At 42.1% G+C, this 21,141-nt stretch overlaps 3 protein-coding genes across 24 annotated transcripts in view; 2 read left to right on the top strand and 1 right to left on the bottom strand.

Annotated features, from left to right (window-relative positions):
• Positions 1–1,876: 1,876 nt before the first annotated feature.
• dph7 (diphthamide biosynthesis 7) lies at positions 1,877–13,876 on the bottom strand. Of its 16 annotated transcripts, none has more exons than XR_013658067.1 (11): positions 12,863–12,907; positions 12,103–12,263; positions 11,429–11,562; positions 11,281–11,368; positions 11,117–11,211; positions 10,879–11,036; positions 8,978–9,050; positions 7,148–7,213; positions 6,902–7,074; positions 3,912–4,369; positions 3,334–3,800 (listed from the first exon to the last, which is right to left on the bottom strand). XR_013658067.1 is itself a non-coding variant. In XM_078952486.1 (10 exons), exons 2-10 carry the CDS (start codon positions 12,232–12,234, stop codon positions 3,963–3,965), a joined length of 1,332 nt encoding a protein of 443 aa, XP_078808612.1. In that variant the 5' UTR covers positions 12,235–12,260; positions 13,743–13,876; the 3' UTR covers positions 1,877–3,962. The 16 variants fall into 16 exon arrangements, 14 of the variants coding, with proteins under 14 accessions (XP_078808612.1, XP_020561932.1, XP_078808611.1 ...); XR_013658066.1 differs by having other exon boundaries at positions 3,518–3,800; positions 12,097–12,263; XM_078952486.1 differs by lacking the exon at positions 12,863–12,907 and adding an exon at positions 13,743–13,876 and having other exon boundaries at positions 1,877–4,369; positions 12,097–12,260.
• On the top strand, positions 2,838–3,414 carry mrpl41 (mitochondrial ribosomal protein L41). The gene has a single exon (XM_004072794.5). It carries the CDS (start codon positions 2,838–2,840, stop codon positions 3,243–3,245), a length of 408 nt encoding a protein of 135 aa, XP_004072842.1. The 3' UTR covers positions 3,246–3,414.
• LOC101169212 (endophilin-B2) overlaps positions 13,294–21,141 on the top strand; it is a 30,255-nt gene continuing 22,407 nt past the window's right edge. For 4 of the 7 annotated variants that reach the window (XM_011479647.4, XM_011479644.4, XM_011479645.4 and 1 more), the window contains exons 1-5: positions 13,294–13,433; positions 14,036–14,177; positions 16,481–16,492; positions 19,976–20,104; positions 20,964–21,097. In XM_011479647.4, the coding sequence (XP_011477949.2) occupies positions 13,371–13,433; positions 14,036–14,177; positions 16,481–16,492; positions 19,976–20,104; positions 20,964–21,097 (480 nt within the window). In that variant the 5' untranslated portion in view covers positions 13,294–13,370. The remainder of the gene's footprint in view (positions 13,434–14,035; positions 14,178–16,480; positions 16,493–19,975; positions 20,105–20,963; positions 21,098–21,141) is intronic. The other 3 variants (XM_078952490.1, XM_004072798.5, XM_011479646.4) reach the window with 1 other exon arrangement.

The raw sequence follows: 21,141 nt of genomic DNA, 5'->3' as shown, positions 1-21,141 counted from the left end.
TCACAGAGCAGGTACATTTAAACAGAGACTTGATTACATCCAGGTGGATTCTATTCATCATCATTATTCCTTTAGGTCAACAAGGGACCATTCAGAGGTTCTCACTGAACATCTGGTAAATGGTAAATGGCGTATACTTGTATAGCGCCTTTCTTCCTACAAGGACAAAGCGCTTTACAGTCACAGACCCATTCACCCAGTCACTCACACATTCACACATCTGGAGAGAGTTTGCTGCACTGGAAGGTTAAACGTTATTAATTTGTCAAATAAGTTTGAAATATCCATTAAATCTCGTTCCACTTCATGATTGTGTCCCCCTTGTTGGTTCTTCACAAAAAATTACAGGTTTATATCTTTATTTGCCTGAAATGTGGCAAAAGGTTGAAAAGTTCAAGGTTTGCAAGGTACTGTGCATGTTCGCCAAAATTACAAAAATGCTGCAAAAAACATGTTAAATGCACAAAAAAAACAAAATTTTCATGGAGTGGGTCTTTAATTTTCTTTACTGATGCACAAACAAAAATAGAAGAAAGACAACCACAGGAACAAAGAATCCAGTGCTTTTAAGTACCTGTCTCAAGTGGGGATAGATGCAGAGTTGTGTCTGATAGTTCTCTTCTAAATAAACTTTATGGCCAAGTTTTGCTCATACAAAACACCAAGAAATGCAAAAAACAAGCGTTTTAAGAGCCACAACAAAAAGGAGAAGAAAAAAGACTTTTCCAATCAGCACCTTTTACATGCAGTAAAATGACATACCACTTTAAGGATGTTCTGGCTATAACAGACACTTAATCACCTTCTAGTATTTACTTTTTGAATAATTTTTGGACTCAAGAAAATAAAAATTCATTTGATATTTCTAAGTCAGAATAATAAAACAAATATTTTAGTCGGTTGGTAGTCAATCACATGAAGTCATAAAACAATAAATAATTGGGGTTTGATGTCAGTTCAAAATAGTTGAAAATAACTGTGAAAATAGTTACATGATTTTGTGAAACACAACCGAAGAATATGCACTATAAATATTCGAATCAAATTTAATAAACGAATTTCACCAAAATCACTTTAAATCATGAACTGTCCGATATCAGGCCATTAAACGCAGCTTTACGCTGTCACGTGGTGTTTCTTGGCTGCTCCTCTGAACTGTCAGCCAGTATTCCGTGTTCTGGTTGGTCGTTGGGAAAGACTTCTGGCCAATCACAGAGGCTTTCCTTGGATGGTGAGGCACGCTTGCTAGAGCGGTCTGGAAGCAGCTAACCAGTGTGTTCAAGGTGAGAAAAGGTCTTTTAACATTCTAGCCGCTTTGAATCCCGCTTCATGTTAGAAAAATACACTTTGGAGCTCGTCGAGCACCGTGTTTGTCTGCAGCTAACGAGACGGAAGAGGAGTAAGCTAGTAGCTGTGGTTTGTTTTGGCTAGTTTAGTAGTTAGCAACTAACTCTGATGATGTCTATTATGCTGTTCAGATGATAACAGTAATCTCACAACTGCAGTAATCTTGACATCTTCTACTTGACATTAATAATCTAGTTGTTTTTTTAAACCTGCTTTTCATTCATCGATTATTTAACAGGAACACCTGGGGGGTCAGAGCTGTCTCAGACTTCACCTGCCACACGTGATTGAATGTTTTTGCAGGATAAAGCGTGTAAAGTTAGTATGACACTAACTTTGTTTCTGTTAAATACCCGTTTGGTGTTTCACTCAGCCTGTGACTACACCACAATTTCTTTTTAAACCTACCCAGACGTAAAAAATGTTAAAGTATTTGCATTCACATCTTTCTCGTCCAATAAATCAGATGATAATGATATAGATAACTTTACGGTTACTGGCCATGTCACAGATTAAATCAGAGACCTGGTACTGAGAATTAATGAATCCTTTTTTATATTTGATGCATGAACAAACTGAATGTATCGAAACAAAGGACAACTTTGTGGAGTTGTAGAACTGTGTTCATCTGAAGAAGTGAAGGAAAATCACCTCCATGTTAACCTGGACATAAGACATGAAAGCAGAGACAACAAATGGGGATAAAGCATCATTAAGTACAGTCTGCTTTACACGAGGATGATGAAGCAGACTGTACTTCATTATGAGGAAACTGGAGTTCTTCCACAATTGGAGCAAGATTAACCATGTCTTCTTTAAGTTTGTCACATACAATGAAGTCTTATCTGTTGAGGTAGTAGCATTAGAAGACAGTGACTGAAAGAAGCTGAACAATTTAAAATGAAGGCTGGATCGGATCTGCAGTCGATTGACCAAAGAAGGAAAAGACAAAATCCATCAAATATAGGAACAGCAGATGAAAACTCAAACTGTTTTAAGCTCAAAGTTGTTGACAGTTTTACAGTAATAAATTGCACCGGATTCGCAACGATTTGAGGAAAACGAAATGCAATTTCAAGTTTAAATTTCTTTATACATGTCCGATCATCAGAAAAATGTTACAAGAACATTTTAAAACGACCAAAAATCACCGTTTTCTTGGAGTGGGTCTTTTTAGGATGTTCACAGCCAGAAGGTCCTTTAGATCCACCGTAAGACTGATCGCTTCGGAAGATGCTTCCTGTCCTCATCTAACCCTGGCCTTCAGTGACTCTGAAACTAACTGCTCTAAATTATTTTTGAAGTAATCAGCATTTCATAGAGGACGTCAGATTATGTATTTTGCGGCACCACTGGAAGAAAAATAGAGATTTAGGATCAGACTATGTGACCCGGTTCATTAATGATGCTGTGGTTGTGACTGTGATGTGGTCCCATGTCTGAAGAGCTCCTGTTCATGTCCCTCTGCCAGCAGCAGACCTGCTGTCCTCATGGGGGTGTTATCCACACTCATCAGAGGTCTGGTTCGAGGTGCGGACAGGATGTCCGAGTTCACCAGCAAGCGTGGATCCAGGACCCACAACAAAGGGAGGGGCGCACGGCCTGCGGGACTGCGGCTCTCCAGCGGGAAGTTTGTGGCGGTGCGGGCCATGATACCAGAGTTTGTGGTGCCCAGTTTGGAAGGCTTCAAGCTCAGGCCGTACGTGTCGTATCGCTCCTCGGAGGGAACTGAGCCTCCGGTCACAGCGCAGAGTTTATTTGATGACGCTGTTGCTCCTCAGATCAGGAAAGACTTTGAAGAAGGCTCCTTCAACCCAGAGCAGCTGCAGAAGTATGGCTTTGAGCCCACACAGAAAGGGAAGCTCATCAAGCTGTATCCTAAGAACTTTGTGCGCTAGCGGCTTCCTCCTGTGCACAGCTCCTGCAGAGGGAACCAACTCTGTTCTGAGAGCTGGTTTATGTCAAATGAACAAACTGACCTTCTGCTTTTGCTTTCACATGTCCCGTTAATACAGAACATTTTACAAAAACCACAGTTGTTTGCTGAAATAAAGATGACTGACTGCTCTTTGTGTCTGAAGCTATTTTTCAGTCCAGACTCCAAACACGGAAGTGTTTGCAGAAAGGCTTGAATGCAAATGTTTACCTGCATTGGTTCAAAATCGGCATCAACTCTTTGCTGATTTAATAAAGACAAATTTCCAGTGAGGCGAAAGCGCCAGCCTCTGTGCCGCCCACAGAAGAGAATAGAGCACATGTCAAGACTTCAGTCAGACTTGGTTGATCTTATCCCAATTAGATGTTCATGTTCAGAAGCTAAAGCGCCATCAGCTTAAGTTTCCTTCTTGAAAAGGTTCTGGTGGAGGACGGGTCACCATCATTCTGTCTGCTCATTCTGGGCTGGTCTACACACTGGGTTGTACAAAAGTGAAGCTGGTGATTTTGTGTTGATGCTACAAAACAAAGGAGTTCAGAGAGTAGACTAACCCAAACGTTTACTGAGGGGTTTTTAGAATGTAAGAGTCACCATTCAGCGGAAGAAAAGGAGACCTTCCTCACTGCACCTGCTTTTCTTCCATTCTGGTGTGGACCGATCGTGTCTCTGTGGTTACGGGTCAGTCTGGGTCTGGTTCCTGGCTGCTCCGCTCTGGAGTCCAATCCCAGCGCCACACGTGAAGCACGTGGTCGTAGAAGGAGCAGCTGGCCAGCAGGCACGACACAGAAGCGGCGTCCTCCGTGTTGAACGCCGGACCTGCAGTGGGGGTGGCGACGGGCGCAGCGATCCCCTCTGGGATGTATCGTCCTGAATCGTCCTCCAGAGACGTGTCAAAGCTGGCGGTGGGAGACTCATACTGGATCCTCAGGTGCCCCCCGCCCTCTGCGGGCCTTTCCTCAGGGGCTGTGCTGGCGGGAGAGCAGGAGGCGGGCCCCTCCGGGGACACCCTGGACCAGTCCGCTCCATAAGCCAAGGAGTTGTGGAGAATGTAGGAGGCGACAACGGGACACGCTCCTTCATCCCCCTCTGATCAACAAACAGAAATACGGTGAGGCTTTGATCTCAGACCCGATGACAGAGTGTCTCCAGATCTACAGAAGTTCAAATTAAGGGCTTTTTAAAAAAACCTTAAAATCTAATTTAAGAACGTATGTACAAAGAAAATGAAACAAAGCTGGACGTTTCTTGCCTCACACCTGCGATTTGATCGTCATGATCTCCATTGTGCCAAATTTCTATGTCTTTTGGCAAAGCGTAAAGGTTGCCTCAAAAAGATTTCCACTAACCCATTTTAACCACCACTTTCAAATAATTGCTTTATGAATTTGTACTTTCGCATTTTTCCACACCGGTAAACTTGAGCCAACTAGCTGGCCGAGATTTAACGACTTATGACCCGTTCACGGCCTTTTGGCACGACGCAGCCTGGAAAGGTTTTTTTTTTTTTTTTTAATGACAGGAAGTCAACATTGCATTGTTGAGAAAAGTTTCAAGTTTCAAGACCCATACCCCAGAATTGAAGACAATTTCTTGCTTAATAAGCCCTTATTTTATTTATGTTTGATTTAAGACTTTGTAAGGATCCACAGTCACCCCGGACGACCTTTGCTTTGAATGCAAAGTCATGGGTTTACTGATGTTCAGTCCAATCGGAGTTTTATTTTTTTAATTTGGCCCGGTTGTCTTCTTATGTTCGGTTACATTTTGGTGTGTTTCTATCCAGTTGTCGATTATCCATAGCAATTATTGTTTGAGTAAATTAGTCCTCATTTTGTTTGACTTCTCGTCTTAATTTCTCGTCCCACGTTTCAGGTTTTGCTTTTATCACGTTTCTGTTTATCCATTACATGAAGTTTCTTCTCAGATCCTCCATTCAACAAACACCATGTTTCACTTTGGAATTTACTCAAATCTAAATAAGTCACAAATAAACAAAGTTTAATCCTCTTAAAGCTAAAGATTCCTAAATTCCTCTAAGTTGATGAAAGAAGAGAAAAAGGAAAACAAATCGAGGTTAAGTGACCACAAAACCTTTTTTTTTTTAACCTCAGCTTTATGTTGTTTAAGAACCTGGTACTTTTTACAGTCTAATCCAGTTTGTATTTTCTTTTAAATGGCTGGTGAAGGAGCGACAATTGAATTTATGTGAGAATTGGACTAAGTGACTCCTCCCCCCTGGCGTTCCAAACAGGAAGTACCCGCTGGTCCCAAAAAGCCAAACTCCCAAAGACGTCTACTACCATTTTTTTAACATGATAATCCTCATTTTTTTTCTCATATTTTTACTTTATTGCAAGTTATTTAAGTTATAAACTGACCAATCAGATAAAACGTCTGAAACGTTCGACCACTTTCAAGTGGTAGGGGTGTGGACTTGCCCCAAGCTCACTCCTGATTGGCAAGAGTGGTTGCCATGGAAACGGTTTAAGACCAACTCACTCCTGAATGACATCTGGCGCCAACATGGCGGCGGCTATATTGCAAAACATGGCGTCATTTCACCCATGTTGCACGGAGGAAAATTCGTCATATGTGAACATCCGTGGAAAAAGGGAGAAACGTTGTGGTCTTTATGTGTAATTTTCACAGATGTATCACGAATGAACCACTTTAAAACCACGGAAGACGTGTGAATAAACCACGCAAAGAACAGGTTTACTAATGTAAAAGCTAAATCCGGCCCAAAATTCATGCATCAATTACATCATATCAGCGTGACGTGCGCCATGTATGCGATATATAAAAGTTCTACAACGGTGGGACATGAGTGAAAAGCCCATTAGACATACGTGGAACGATTGTGGAAAGCTGCAAATTTGCAAAAATCCTTCACATATGCGTACGATTTATGTAATAATCGTGTATAAACTATGTTAAATACACTTGAACTGCATAATTGTCAACCGACCGTAAATTTTAAACATCTCAAACTTGAATTCACATAAAGACTCATCGGCCGAAACCCCGACTGTCTTCTGCTCACATCGACGACTGTCCAAAGCGAGAAACACTGATGAGTTGCGCGAGTCACGCACGTATCACACAAGACCGAAGTTTCGTACGTGGAATATGTACGTAGTGGCTGCGTGTCTATGGATGTTGTCACACTCACTCAGTCCAGTTCTCCCATACAGTCAATGGGAACAATAGCTAAGGCGAATGAAGAAAAAGCGGCGTGAATGTGAGCTAATGCTAAGGTCAGCCTGTGTTAGTGTGTAAAAACAGCCAGAGGGGCAGATGAATTAACTGGTAACATGTTTGCTGTCTGTTGCAGGAATGCTGATGCGTTCAGGGTCACTCAGGCTGTTTGGTTAGAATACATCGACACAACTTTAATTTTGTGCCAATATGCAACAGTTAATGTTTTCGATAACAATCTGAAAATACCAATATTGTACTGACATCATCGCACATCTCTAATGTTCATGTACTTGTCGGATTCAAATATCAGTATTTTTTCTGTCCTTTAAAGCAGCCTGACCTTGGGATTTGCATGACCTTTGATCTAAGGTCAGGAAAACAACAAGAATGTTTGATTGAGGTCATCCCTCCACCTACCGAAGGCTTGCTTGCAGTGTAGAATGTGGAAGTCGTTATGCATGCAGGCTGCCAGCAGGAGGTGCTCGTGGGTTGGATGCCATTTCAGCCTCCACACGCCCCCACCCATGGGGGTGTCGCTGAGGGGTCGCCGCATGTTTCTGCTGTCCCACAGCAGAACGTGCTCGTCGTAGCTGCAGAGGCGGGAGATCAGATCGGTCAGCTGAGGGAGGACTTGCCTGAAAAGGGCGGCTGTGAGGTACGAACCTGCCCGTGGCCACCACGTGCTCTCTGTGCGCGCTGCTGTGCACGCTGCACACCCCCATCGAGTGCCTTCAACAGAAAGAAGACGTTTGTCACAAACCACACTGGTGCTGCACAGCAGAACACACTAAGGCTTTGATCGGTCTGAGGAGCTCAGCCTTTTCAGCTGCACGTCCAAGCAGGACGCCTGAGAAAACCTCATCCAGGTTAGGAATGAGACACGCACACAGGTAGAGAAGGTAGGAAGGACAGCTCTGAGCCTCCTTACTGAGACATCTGCCCCAAACAGCATTGGTGATATTTGATCGTACATCAAAGATGCAGAAACACACATTTAGAAGGTACAAAGGGGTAAATCACAACACTATGTTAACCTGCTCTGGCCCGCACTAATGTTTTGGAAAGAAGTTTTTAATCCTGACTCAAAATACATGTCGTCATTTAAGTCCCACTCCATCTACTTTCCATCTATTGTGTTCTCAGTCTTTTTATTATGAAATAAAACCAAAAATCTTGTGTTGTTTTCTAGTTTTCATAGTTTCTGCAGCGCAGCAGGAGTTCATCAATGATTCACCTCTGTCAATTCACTTCCTGTCATCCATTTGCTACACCCTATCCCACTAGCTTACGGCCATAAGCTAACATCAGCGGTGCAACAACATTGGTGAGCAGTGTTGGATCCATCCAGCTGTACAGTTTAGATCCATTTCAGACGAGGAAAACAAAGGCGTTCATGGATCCATTTGTCTGACAGTGAAGGCATCAGAACGGAGCGGAGCGGCGAGCTCGTGTTCCGCCCACCATGTTTTCTAGACCCAAATCCGATCTTTTTCCCCAACAGCGTTTCTTCATCCGCATCTGATTTAAAACAATTAGAATAAAACAACACTTCAAAATGCAATAATACGCTTGCATTTCTTCATGTGTCCTCTATCATCAGAAACAAGAACATGTTAAACACAACAAAAACACAATATCATCAGAGTGGGTCTTTCATTTGATTGGTTCATTATGACCCTTCATGCTGAAAAAGACGCTTCAGAGACAAACAGACAGGTTTCAGTCAGGGCTAAGATTCTCATAGATTGAGGAAAAACCCAATTCAGTTTTTTCTCTGTTTCCTTTAATGGTTCTGTCATCTTAAATACAGAGATGAAGGGTTTAACAATGCTTTCTAAAGATCATTAATCAGTCATTTTTCATGCGTGATGTTTATTAATAAAACTGTGTAAGGATTTTCGGACAATACAAGTCCTTTTTTGTTACATGACGATTTATAATGAGGATTTCTGCAATACTGTCAAATCTTTTGATCATAATCAATAGGCGTACCATTTTGCTTCATGATGTGATGTCCAATAAAGACTTCTGGTGCTGCAGTTATGTAATAAGATGTTTAGAACACAATCAATAAAATCTGCAAAGACTGAATTACCGACTTTCATCAAATGTTAAGAACCAGATTGTGACAACTATCAGAATAAAGTTTGGTCAAACATAATAGAGGTGGAAGTAAATAACCGTTTCTTCCTATTTAGGCAATTAAACTGTATTTGACAACCCTCATGTTAAATGGACTCAGTGTGTTGTGTGTGTAAATGGATTGCGTGTACAGTACATATAAGTGCAAATATGGCTATTTATGATTAAGAGCAATAATGATGAAGATATCAGTTTTATTTTGTAATCAATGAATACATCAATATCCTAAATATCTATTTTTTATTGTCTTTTTTTCCCCCCTTGTTTTCTTTTTAAACTGCTTGAAATAAATGAATCAATGAGCTTCAGCATCAACACACACGCACACACACACACACACACAGCTACTACCTTTTACTGGTGAAAGCGGGGCTGGAAGGGCCAGCCCGAAGGTCCCAGCCTTTCAGCTTGCAGTCGTCCCCACCTGGACAGGAAACACTCGGGTGATGCAGGACCGAGGAAAAAAAAAGTCTAAACTGCCTGATATGATCCGTTACAGGTGTTACTAACAGCAGAACATGACTTATCATGTCATCAGTAGCAAATACCGCCTTTCAAACAACATGTTGGATTTTGGAAGCGAATGTCTGACTTATATAGCATTTGTTTGATTTTGTATAGAAAATATTTAATTTTATACACCCATCTTCAATTTTTTTAATATGTATATTTTCGTGGCAACACTTTAGGATAAGATTCCTTAACGATCTTAGAAAGCTGTTAACAAGCTCAGTAGAATGCATTCACAAACTATTAAAAAAATGATCTTAGAAATGCCGGATAAAGTGTTAATAAGCCGCTTGTCTGGCTCCAAGGACGCTCACGCTCGCCCAGTCCAGGTCTCACATACAGTCAATGGTTTCACCACACAAATTTTCCACCCGGGAGTGGTCGATCTGAATGAATGCTTCTGGGCAGGTTAATCCTGATAGACAAATCTTAGTTCGATTCTCCCGCCATTGATGGGCCTGCATGGACAGTGCATTCCAAAGTATTATGCAAATTATATTTAAGTGTCAAAAACAAAAAATTCTTTGTTTTTCCAATTAAACTTGTGGCTGATATTGGGTCTTGGGTCTCTTTGGATCACTGACATCAACCTCAGACACCTGTGATAACCAGGTGAGTTCAATTCAAAAGGAAAAACTACGAAACAAGAACGTTCCACATTGTGAAGCAGACCAACATTTGTAAGCAATATGGGAAAGAAAAAGGATCTCTTCTGTTGAAAAGCATGAAACAGTTAAATGCCTTAGAAAAGCTATGAAAACCTTGGATATGTCACGAAAACTTAAGCGAGATCATCGTACCATTAAGAGACCTGTGGCTGATTCAGAGCACACACCGGTTGGTGAAGAGGAAAGCAGAATGAAGGAGGTTTCTGCCAGACAAATACATCGGATTAAGCTGATCAAATACCATTACAACAGTCTTGTTCGCTGATGAGTGTCGTGTAACCCTGGATGGTCCAGATGGATGGAGTAATGGGTGGTTGGTGGATGGCCACCAGATCCCAACAAGGTTGCAAAGTCAGCAAGGAGGTGGCCGGTCGGCCCCTCTAGGGTCCCTGAAGGTGCAAAAATGATCCCTAAAATGTATGTGGAGTTTCTGATTGACCACTTTCTTCTGTGGTCCAAAAACCCACCATACTGTCCATAATCTTCAAGCATGACAATGCACCATTTCATGCTGCAAAGAGTAGCTCTGCATCATTGGCTGTTATAGGCATAAAAGGAGATAAGCTGATGGAGTGGGCCCCCCATCCTCCCCTGACCTCAACACCTATGGAGCATCCTCAAGCAAAATATCTATGAGGGTGGGAGGGAGTTCACATCCAGACAGCAGCTCTGGGAGGCTATTCTGACATCCTGCAAAGAACTACAAGCAGAAACTGGATGCAAGAACCTGTGAAGCTGCTTCCAAATTATGTTTTTAATAGGAAAAGCTTTTGATTTCAGTAAACATGGCCTCCTAATGCAGCAAATTCGACAAATAAACGTTTTCAGTTCTTTAGAATCTATCAAATGTTGTGTAACTCTGTCGTGCATAATGATGTGCAGGAGTGCATTTGAAGGTTCTTACTTTAGGAGGTTTGCTTAGTAACATTTAATATTTACTCCAAAAGGGTTAGTGACTTGGAAATTACAGTGCGTATTTAGAAAAATCATGGAAAAAATATCATTTGCATAATAGTAATTTGAAATGCACTGTTCAAGTCTGCATGTTTTATATGTGTGTGTGTGTGTGTGTACCAGAAAAGATCAGCTGTGTGTCCCAGTAGGAGAAGGCTGTGATCCAGGCCTCAAAGTCATGGGCTTTCCACTGGGACAGTGGCGTTAGAGCGCCTTCAGCAAAGGAGAACACGCCCACGCAGCCCGCAGAGTCACTGCAGGCCACACGCAGGTCATTGCTGCCGACACAAGTTTGAACACGGTTTCACAGGGGACTGTCAGTAAATGTGGACCCAGCAGCACCTGAAGCTTCCAGTACCCGTCCATTCTTCCAGTGGACCAGTCCAGAGACAGGAGCAGCCGCTCTGCCCCGACCTCAGTGCTGCTCAGAGGCTGCAGGCTGCGCTGGCCCACCTATAGAAAACACACATACATAAACACACAAACACACACAGGCCGTCTGATCCGACCATGCCTTCTCACCGGACTCTCCCACAGAGCGTAGAGCTGCAGCTGGCCGGTGGCGGCTGCCATTCCCAGCACGGGCCGTCCGGACACGGGCACGTGGCACCTGAGGACGCAGGGAAGTGAACACGCAGGAAACGTGAGACGGCAGTCACTCGCCACTCACCATTTCAAATCCAGGACCGCTGCAGTGTCCATGCGCTGCAGCTCAGTGAGAGGGGGGCCAATCGATCCACCGCCATTAAACTCAAACAGGTACAAGCGGCCAGTTCGGCTGGGGGGTGCATCCCCCTCCCCTTCCTGCAGTACAAGATGAAAAATGATCAGCAGCAACAGTTAGAAAACCAAGAGCCCACAAAAGCAAACTGGATAATCTTCATATTATGCATTTCTCTATGAACGTAAAGATTTTTGTGTTTTTTATTCAATATAGTTCTCATACTGAGGGAAATTTCATCCACACAGATCTAATTATACAAAAACCCCAAAATTCCAAACTTTATGCAAAGACTTCACTCACAAAATCCATTCAGAAATAAGACTACTACTTTAAAAATATTATTGACCTGAAATGACCTGAATAAACAGGAAAGGCCTTTCATCTCCATGCCACACACTGCCAATCCAATTCAGTGTTTTTTTCCATCCTCTACCAAACTTTTTTCAGGTTCTCATTGGAGCTGCTTCAAAATAAAACTTCGTTGTTGAGGTTCCGACATTATTTTTGTTCTATTTTAGGTTGTTGTCCAAGCAGAGGTTTCGATCTGGTGGTTTCTGATGTCTTCAGGTTCCTCCCCTAAACTTTCCTGCGTCGTTGGTTTATTCCATCCTGACCTTTACCCCTTTCTGTAGTTGGTACGTCCCACACACCAGGACGTCATGGCTCTGAGCGACAGGACACCACTCCACCGAGTCCGCGCTCAGCTGCGTGTCAAACACCTGCAGACTGCGGGTCCTCGACTTCCACGCCATGGCCACCTGACGCGCATCACGCTGCTCTGCTGCCACATAAGCACGCAAATTAACAATACATAACTTTGAAATAAAAGTAACAGAATACACTAAAATCAACACACAGAAACAACAAAATAAAAAAGGCAAATAAAGCGCAGTGCAAATTTAACATACAATCAACACGGAACAAAACTGAAATCACGAACACTAAAAAACAAAACGGAAAAACGGTGGTCAGTAAAGTGAAATTCATGTGCAGCAATTATAATTATAATAAGCTAACGAAGCTAACTAACTAAAGTCAGTAACTAGCGCGCCGAAAGTGACGCAGTTTACTCTGACGCGAGTAAACCTTACCGGCTAATCTAACTAGTTGCTGCAACTAACCAAGTCCACGGTAACTAAAGTTTAACTCACCCAAACAGAACCACAAAAGTTGTCATTTTTGCAGATAACATGGAAGCAAGCTCTGATCTTAACGTGCGTGCCTACGTCACCAGCGACCACGTTGGTGCGTTCAGGGACAAGACAAAAAGTACGTTTATTTACCTGTTACACTGACAAACGGGTGCAACGACCACTCTTTTCAAACCTTCATATTGTGTAAATAAGGTCATTACAAACAGCAGCATTTTCTCACAAACACCTGGTATCAAAGCAGACGAAGTTTCCTGATTAGACATCTACGGATCTGAAAATGAACATGAAATGTGTCCATTTTAAAAACAAAACACGGGAGCTGCGCGTATTTTTAGGCTTACAGAAAAATACATTTAATTAAAGGGGGTAAATTTAGACATAGAGCATTTACATAAAAAAATGGTTTAAATGTTGACACAAATATAAAAAAATACCGGTATTTCAATACATTTTCCTATTAAACCGTAGCCTGCAGACGACCAATAAATGATGTTCTCGATAATCAAAAGGTAATTTAAAGAAATATTAGAAATAGACGTGTTTTCCAGACATTCAGTGTTTTTTGTTTGTTTCACATTTTGGAGGATGACGTTTATGACCTACCAGGGAGGGGCCACGTCCGTGCCGGTCACGTGACTCTCTCGCTGTTCCATGTTATGTGTTTTTTTTTTTAAATTTGTGTTTTGTTTTGTCCTGCTGCTCCCTCTCATCTGTATCAGGGCTCGTCAGACGCTATGGACTTTAACGTGAAGAGGCTGGCCACCGAGGCTGGACTCTTCCTCACCCGCGCCGTTCAGGTGACGCTCGTTTTATTCTACATCACGAATCTTTTCAGTGCGCCAGATGCTGCTGTGGTGGTTCCCCCGCCTGACTCAGCACCTTTTCAATTTCATTATAGACACAGCGCAGCAGACAGTTTGCTCAGCGCGCGTCCTGACAAAGACAGTCGTATGTTGTACGCCAGCCGGAGCTGTTGCGTTCACGGTTCACATCCAACTGTTCGCATAAACGGGCCTCAAAACTTTCACTAATAGCCTTGGAGTCAAAATAGACTTTCAGAAACTTGTAGATTACATACGATATTTTAAGCAGACAGGTGTGCGAACCTCGAGTGTGATCCACAAGTGTGACCCGACTTTTTCATCGCTGTGTGGATTCCGTGATCGTTTTCCTTGTGTGATCCATGAGTGTGATACTTGTGTATGACCTGTGTCTGTGCTATCCTTTCTTCTGATCCATGCTTGTGTACCACCATCCTTGAGTGTGATCTTTGATTTGTAAGTGTGATGCTTGTGTGAAATCTGTGATTGTGATCCATTAGTGTGGTTGTTGTGTTTAAGTCTTGTGTTTAATCTTTGAATGCGATCAGTGAGTGTGATCTTTGTGTGTGCGTTCTCAGTTCACTGAGGAGAAGCTGTGGCAGTCGGAGAAGACCAACCTGGACCAGGACTTTGAGAACCTAACGGTCCGGGCGGACTGCACCAAACACTGGACAGAGAAGATCCTCAGGCAGACTGAGATCTTGCTGCAGCCCAACCCAAGTATGACACTGTGGCGGGCCCAGTGCCCCGCTGTAATCTTTTATAATCATATACCACCTTCTGTGTCTTTACTGTTACCACAAATAGGAACCTTTCATCCTACGAGACATGCTGTCAGTTTAGGTCAACATATGAGGTTCACACCTGTCTAATATACAGCCCACACAGCAATCCAAAGGTGGTACATTTACAGAAACAAGCATGTTGACAGACCGCACTACCACCAATGATGCTGTTTACACAGTTATTACTTAGATATGGCAATATTACTGTGCATCTGCAGCACTTTTTGTACTCAAATTTTATGAAATTGGATCCATTCATCCATCCATCCGTCCGTCCCTCCCTCCATCCCTCCATCCATCCATCCATCCATCCATCCATCCATCCATCCATCCATCCATCCATCCATCCATCCATCCATCCATCCATCCATCCATAGTTCCAAGAAAAACCTTATCACCTTATCAGACCTTTGTGTCTCTGTAAACTTAACTCCCAGTAATACAAAATATGAATTTAATTCAGGAATCCATCAAATTTACTTAATTTAATAACAAGTTACTGGTTTCTATTTGAAAGCATCCCAGCAGCTTTTATATCTGTTTTATCCGGTTAGCATGTAATGGCATTGCAGGATGTGGATGTTATTTTTCTGGCAAATCTTTCTCTGTGAAGTTTAGGACAATTTGAAATTAGCTGTACTGTGTGCCGTAAAGATCTAGAAGAAAAGACCGCTTAGCCTTTCTCATCTCGATGATATAAAAAAAAACTTTGTTTAGACATGGACAAGAGAGAAAAGTTGACCAGAAACTAACAATCTGGTACCAAAGAAATGTGATGATAAGTTTTTTAACCCTTGTGCTATCTTAGATGACCCACCCTTCCATTGACGTGTTCTCCCTACCATGACAAAGGTGGATAAAGGTGGAAAGATTTCATGTCATCCATGGACACCAGTGAAGATCACAAATCATTGAAGAAAAAAGGTTCAGAGCACTGTCTAGTGGGTCTAGATGACCCAACTCCCAATGTTAAAGTGCCAAGGATAGCACAGGGGTTAATTTCTCCTTAGGGTACACTCACACCACTCTTGGCCAAACGCTTAAGAGGCTGCTTCCAGTTAAAAGTTTATGTAAACGCGCATCAAAAGTACTATTCAGGCTGCCACATTCAAAACTCTCACGTTCATGTCTTGCTACACAAGTTTCTTTAACCGTTTGTTGGCTCTACGTACTGAATGCACGGCCGTTCAACGCGCGTTGACAGTCAAACCAGGTCACACTTGGACCAATCAGGGACTCAGATGTGGTAGTGATGTATGCATGGCATCCTTTTTAATTCATGGAAGTGACAACCGTTTGAATATTGATCATAGAGGAGAAATGATTGATGGCATGGCATTTTCCATGTATTTTAGTCTTGTGTGATATATGCATGATACACGTAATTCATAAGTGTTTCTTGAATTCGTCTTTGATTGACATGTGCAGATGTCCGTCAAGGGTTTCGGCCGATGGATTTTTCTGTGAATTCAGATTTGAGCTGTTCAAAAATTTTGGTTGGTTGAAAATTACGCAGTTTACGCATATTTTATGTAGCTTATACGCACTTATTACATAAATCTTACGTAATTGTGCATTACTTTTGCATACGCGTATTTCTGGCTTTCCAGGATCGTTCCACGTATGACAAATGGACTTTTCATGCATGTACCACCGATATATAACCTTTATATCGTGTAGACGGCGCACACATCATGTTCATATTGTGTAATTGATGCACAAATCTCTAATGAATTGCATATAAACAGTGCAATAATCAGGCACGGTTCATGTTCTACGTTGATTTACGTGTTCTTTGCGTGGTTTATTCTTTACGAAATTTCCGTAGTTTTAACGCGGTTCATTCGTGATACATCTGGGAAAATTTCACATACAGAACACAACATTTCTCACTTTTTCCACTAATAATCACGTATGATGAATTTTCATCAGTGCACTGTGTGCAAAATGTTACGTAAAACGTAGTGGCTGTGTGACACAGCCTTTAGATATCAGCAAGAGAACAGAACTGCATCACAGGATCAGTGTGAATGCAGGAAAGGACAGAATGGGAAATAGATGTTTTCACATCTTCATACCATCCACTTTGTCTTGAAACCACCCTCAGTTGTCAAGTCTAGCTTGATCTAAACTCTGACAATGATCTTTTTTCATGTTACAGGTTTTTGTGTTATAGATAAAATTTGCAGGATGGGGGGGGTCTAATGTGATTGTTTTCTCTGACTCTGCATGCTACAGTCGATCACACAGGTGAGTGTCCTGCCTCTTGCCTTCTGTTTTATTCTGATGTGCAAACTGAAATGCCTCTGAGTCACTGGGAGAGGGAAGCATCTGATGAAGAAGAGCTGAATCCGATCTGATCTTTGATTCTAAAAATCCCATTAGAGCATCACTGACTTGGTAATTGAATGCTGATGCCACAGAAGCAAAGCAGTGTTTTTATTTGTAGCCTCGGTTTGAGGAGCTCTGTCTCCTGCGGCTCAGGGATCTAGTCTATTTGTGTCTGGGTCATGCAGGATTCTGGACATGCCACCCAAACTGCTGCCGTTGAGTTAAGGCGCCAAACCTATGTTCAGGTGCTGAAACAGGTTGTGTACAGAAGAGGAAACGAGACCTGCCTCTGCTTGTGTCACAAAGAAGGACAAGAGGGTCCAGACATTGAAGCTGAAGATGAAACGAAAAAAGGTTGACACAGCTAAAAGCTCTCTGTGTCACAGAACAAAGATGAAAATCAAAGTGTGTGAATCACAGTCTAGAGAAGTGAAGAAAAACCTGAAACAGGCTTCTGTCACCGGCTTCAGTATGTGGAAATGTTCGTTTGTGCAGACATCCCAGTTAATACTCCTTCTTGAGTAGAAGTTCTGGTTTTTCCGGCACAGAAGGAAGAGATAACAAAAAGCTGCATTCCAGTTCTCGTCCCAGTTGGTCTAATGAACTTCCAGGTCATTTCTCTCGCTCAAACCTTTGTAAGAACCGCTCAGCATGGCCTGCTTTTAATCTGATCAGATGCTTCAGTGCAGCTGTTTGGGTATTTTTGGTGCTGCTGTGGTGAACTCATCTCAGTCTTTAATCAGTTGATGGACTGAAGGGAAAGAACTCTGATCGCGTCCCTTCACCATCATGGTGATCAGAACCTGCTCCAGGTAACCAGACTCCTTCGTCCAAGCTTCACTCTGTCTTATGGTTTGGAGCGTCCAACAAAACTCCTTCTTGGCCAGGCAGGGATTTCTCTGCCTTTTCAAGTGACATTTCTTCAGCTTTTCTCATTCAGCAAACCCATTCTGATGCCTCAAATCCAGCTAGCATGTCTTCATTTCTGATGAAGGTAAATAAAGGTTTTTCTATTGGAAGCGTGCTGACTCCACAGAGCTCAGTGCAGCTGTCCTGCTTCATTCACATCAATTCAGTCATTTGGTTTGTATTAAATGAATGGGGAGCAGAAGATTCGTGTTTTTCTGGATTTGGGTTTTAAACTGAAGTCCCAGACATATTTGTTTTTGCCCTCTATTAAAAAAGACTAAACTAAGAATGGTTGTTGAAATTATTTAAACTGACGAAGATGACTAATACGGGTTTACCAAAAATCCACCAATGAAAATCAGATGTCTTTGTTAAAGGCTTGAAACAGGCCTGGACAAAATGATTGTTCCCTTAACTTAATATTGCGTTGTACAGCATTTGCAGTCTATCGCGCAATCCAGTCATATCTTCTTTTGATTTGTGGCACCTGTCAACAGGTATGTTTGTGCATTCCTGGAGCTTCTGCAAACAGCACGTTTCATTCCTTTCAGTAGGATTCATTTTTTTGTTCTAAGTCAAGATTCTGTTTGAAGACCCATTACCTCTAATTGAGACCATCTTTCTGACACTAGGTCACACTTTTTACTTCGGAGTTTCTTGATTGTCTTGAGGTTTCGTTGCACAAATTCAGACAGCATGTGGCAGAGGCAGCAAAGCAGCCCCATACCATGGCGGTGCCTCCTCTGTGTTTTTACAGCAGAAACAGTCTTCTTGGTATGTTTTATTTTTCTGCATCTGTGAACAAAAAGTGTTTTGCCCAAAGATTTCATCTGTTCAAATAAAATTCCCAAAGAAGCTTAGTGGCTTCTGGATGCTGTTATCTGATCCTGATGCACTTTGACCTTGGAGTTCACCTTTAATATCTCTTTATGTTGTTCTGGTTTCTGAGGAGAACCTACATATTTTTTGTCTATTTAGTTTTGTTGTAAGTTCTCTTTTTATAAATGTATATTGGAACCAGAAAGGCTATTAAGAACCACTTATAATTTACAGTAATGTAGCTTTGACCTGGGTCAAAGGCAACACAAAAACAACCATAGATTTACATTTTAGAACTACATATAGTCCATAAAAGTATTAAAACAAAGATTTTAGGGCATATGCGATGATCAAAAATCAGCTCAGTTTGAGTCTTAATTTTGTAAGAGATTCCAGTAACTTGAAGCAGAAAACTCGGATGAAGTTTATCTGAGGGTGGTACAGCTTTTAGGGAAGAGCGGATCAGTTAAAGACCTTGAAGGTAGGGTGCGAGAGCGTTGTTGTAGGTTTCGAGTTAGATGGTGTTTTGTAAATAAACATGGGGCTTGTCTGCAGTCCTGGATCTTATACTGCAGAATAACTTGTGCTTCTGTAGTCACAGGAACATCAAGCTTCTTGAAAATTGTCTTTTTTTTTTTTTTTATCTTCATCATGTTGGTTGGAGGCTGGATGGTGACACAGTGGTTAGGCCCCAGCTGGGTTCTTTCTGTGTGCATGTTCTCCTCGAGATTGTGTGGATTTTCTGCAAGCACTTCGGTTTCCTTCCACAGTTCAAAGACACGCTTCTAAGGGTAATTGGTGTCTCTGAATTGCCCCTAGGTGTACACGTGTGTGTGATTGTGTGGCCCTGCAACAGACTGGCGATCTGTTCAGGATGTACCCCACCTTCACCCAACAGTAGCTGGGTTGAGCCCCATGACCCTGACAGGGTTTCAACAGGTTCTGAAGGTGGATGGATTCTGGTTGGTGATGGTCTTTCTGGTTTCCTTCTATGGTCCATGTGCGATGTGGGACACTGTATGTCTGTGAACAGCTCAGGCAAGCAAACTGACTTATTACAGGTTTGAAAACAGCTGTAGTTTAAGGACATGCCTTCATGCCTGTGATCAAAGGATTAAATGGCTTTTGCAGGCGTGCCATCATTTTTGTCCAGAGCTCAATAGTTTTGTTAAAAAAAATTCAGAAGCCTGATTTCATTGGCTGATTTAAATACTTTTTTTGTTTGTTATGTTTACCCGTTTTAAAAGCGGTTTTATGACTACGGTATTTAGAAAATAAGACCATCAAACAAAACTTGCTTCTAAACAGTTTGGGTTGGATTGTTAGACATAGTTGCGAAATATCTTAAAAATTAGGGATCTTCTAACTTAGGTATACTATGTGGGGGTCTCACATTAAGCTATAAGAAGCTTTCCTTGGTAGTAGTATTTACTATAGCAAATGCAAATTTTAAAACGTATTCCTCTCTTCTTTAAAAAATGTGTCAATGTGGGTTTAATAACAGAATAACTGTTATTTGGTTTTCTTATTGTATTCTGAAGTTGCTGCTGGTTGTTATGACAGCCAGTTGTTTGGTGATCTTCAGGTTTGTTCTGTATGTTGCCATCACATCGTCTTTGTTCAGAGAAAACAAGGCGCTGCTGTAACGTAGTCCTGACTGGAGTCTTTCTGCAGGCGCCAGAATCGAGGAGTTTCTCTACGAGAAGCTGGACATGAAGGCCCCCTCCAGGGTCACCAATTCGGAGCTACTGGGCCAGCACATGGAGGACGCGGCAAAGGAGCTTGGACTTGAAAGTCCTTACGGTGAGTCACCCAGGAACATGACCTTCAGGGTGTCACATGCTCCGTTTGTTGTGCAGTTAAATCACTTATTTGCATGAGGTTTTGCATCAACAGTTGACCTTAAGTGTACACGGGTCAAGTGGCACATTCTCTGTCACCAGCCCCTAACCTGCTGGAAAAACTTTGTCTTGCAATTTTTTTGCTTGATTGGCGGCTCCTAGTGAAGAACAGATACAGGTTCTTCTTGGTGTGGCCTTCATGGACTTTTTTCCTTCCTCCTCCACCTACTACAGCCTTGGTACTGCGAAAACTCTGAAATGTACCAAATAGGTTCTCCAACTTATGATATATTTAGGTTAACATTACCGTTTCACCAGACTACAGTAAACAAACACTAACTAAGCTAAGCTCGGTCTGTTCTGTTACAACAAGGACAGGATCAAGGAAAAGGAAAGCACTGCTCTTCCATCCTCTCTGTAATCATTACACTGCAGGGAAGCAGAGGTATTTGTTAGGATCCATTTCCATCTGAAAGATCAATATGGCTTCTAACCAGGTCATCTGCTCTGCATCCGCTGCAGCATCACGAGGCCGTAAAGATGTAAGCGCTCTCAGGAGCCAACGAAAGAGTCCGAATTATTAACGAGACAAAAACTGAGTTCTGCTGAGTTTCACAGCGTCTGTGTTCCATCATCATTCCACTAGGGGCAGTAGAAGGGCTTTTCCTGTTAATTTTAATATGGCTGGTTCCATTAAATTCTAAAAGGCCTATATCATGCTGAATCAGCTTTTTGATGATTTGATGATTTTTAACAGTCACCAAATCATTAGAAATATCATGAGAATTTTTTTTTGGAAATGACTTGATTTGTGTTTCCAGGCAGCACTTTGGTTAAGGTGGGTGAATGTGAGAGGAGGTTGGGAGCAGTGGAGAAGGACTTCATCCAGACAGCAGACATCAGTTTTCTGAGCCCCCTGAGGAACTTCCTGGAAGGAGACTGTCGCATCATTTCTGTGAGTCTGTTACCTGTCCTTCTTTCAGCCACTGCTGCTATACA

The sequence above is a fragment of the Oryzias latipes genome, chromosome 9 (genome assembly GCF_053564925.1).
Source record: "Oryzias latipes strain Hd-rR chromosome 9, Olatipes_Hd-rR_3.1".
Lineage (NCBI taxonomy): Eukaryota > Metazoa > Chordata > Actinopteri > Beloniformes > Adrianichthyidae > Oryzias > Oryzias latipes.
The sequence above is the reverse complement of the archived record's forward strand: the minus strand, read 5'-3'. Positions and strand labels throughout refer to the sequence as shown.

Coding starts and splice junctions, on each gene's coding strand:
- mrpl41 (XM_004072794.5), top strand. CDS start 2,838: ATGGGGGTGTTATCCACACTCATCAGAGGTCTGGTTCGAGGTGCGGAC.
- dph7 (XM_078952483.1), bottom strand. CDS start 12,899: ATGTCTAATCAGGAAACTTCGTCTGCTTTGATACCAG. Junction 11,369..11,428: donor GCGGTCCTGGATTTGAAATG/GTGAGTGGCGAG, acceptor CTGCGTCCTCAG/GTGCCACGTGCCCGTGTCCG. Junction 7,075..7,147: donor CACGTGGTGGCCACGGGCAG/GTTCGTACCTCA, acceptor CCGCCTCTGCAG/CTACGACGAGCACGTTCTGC.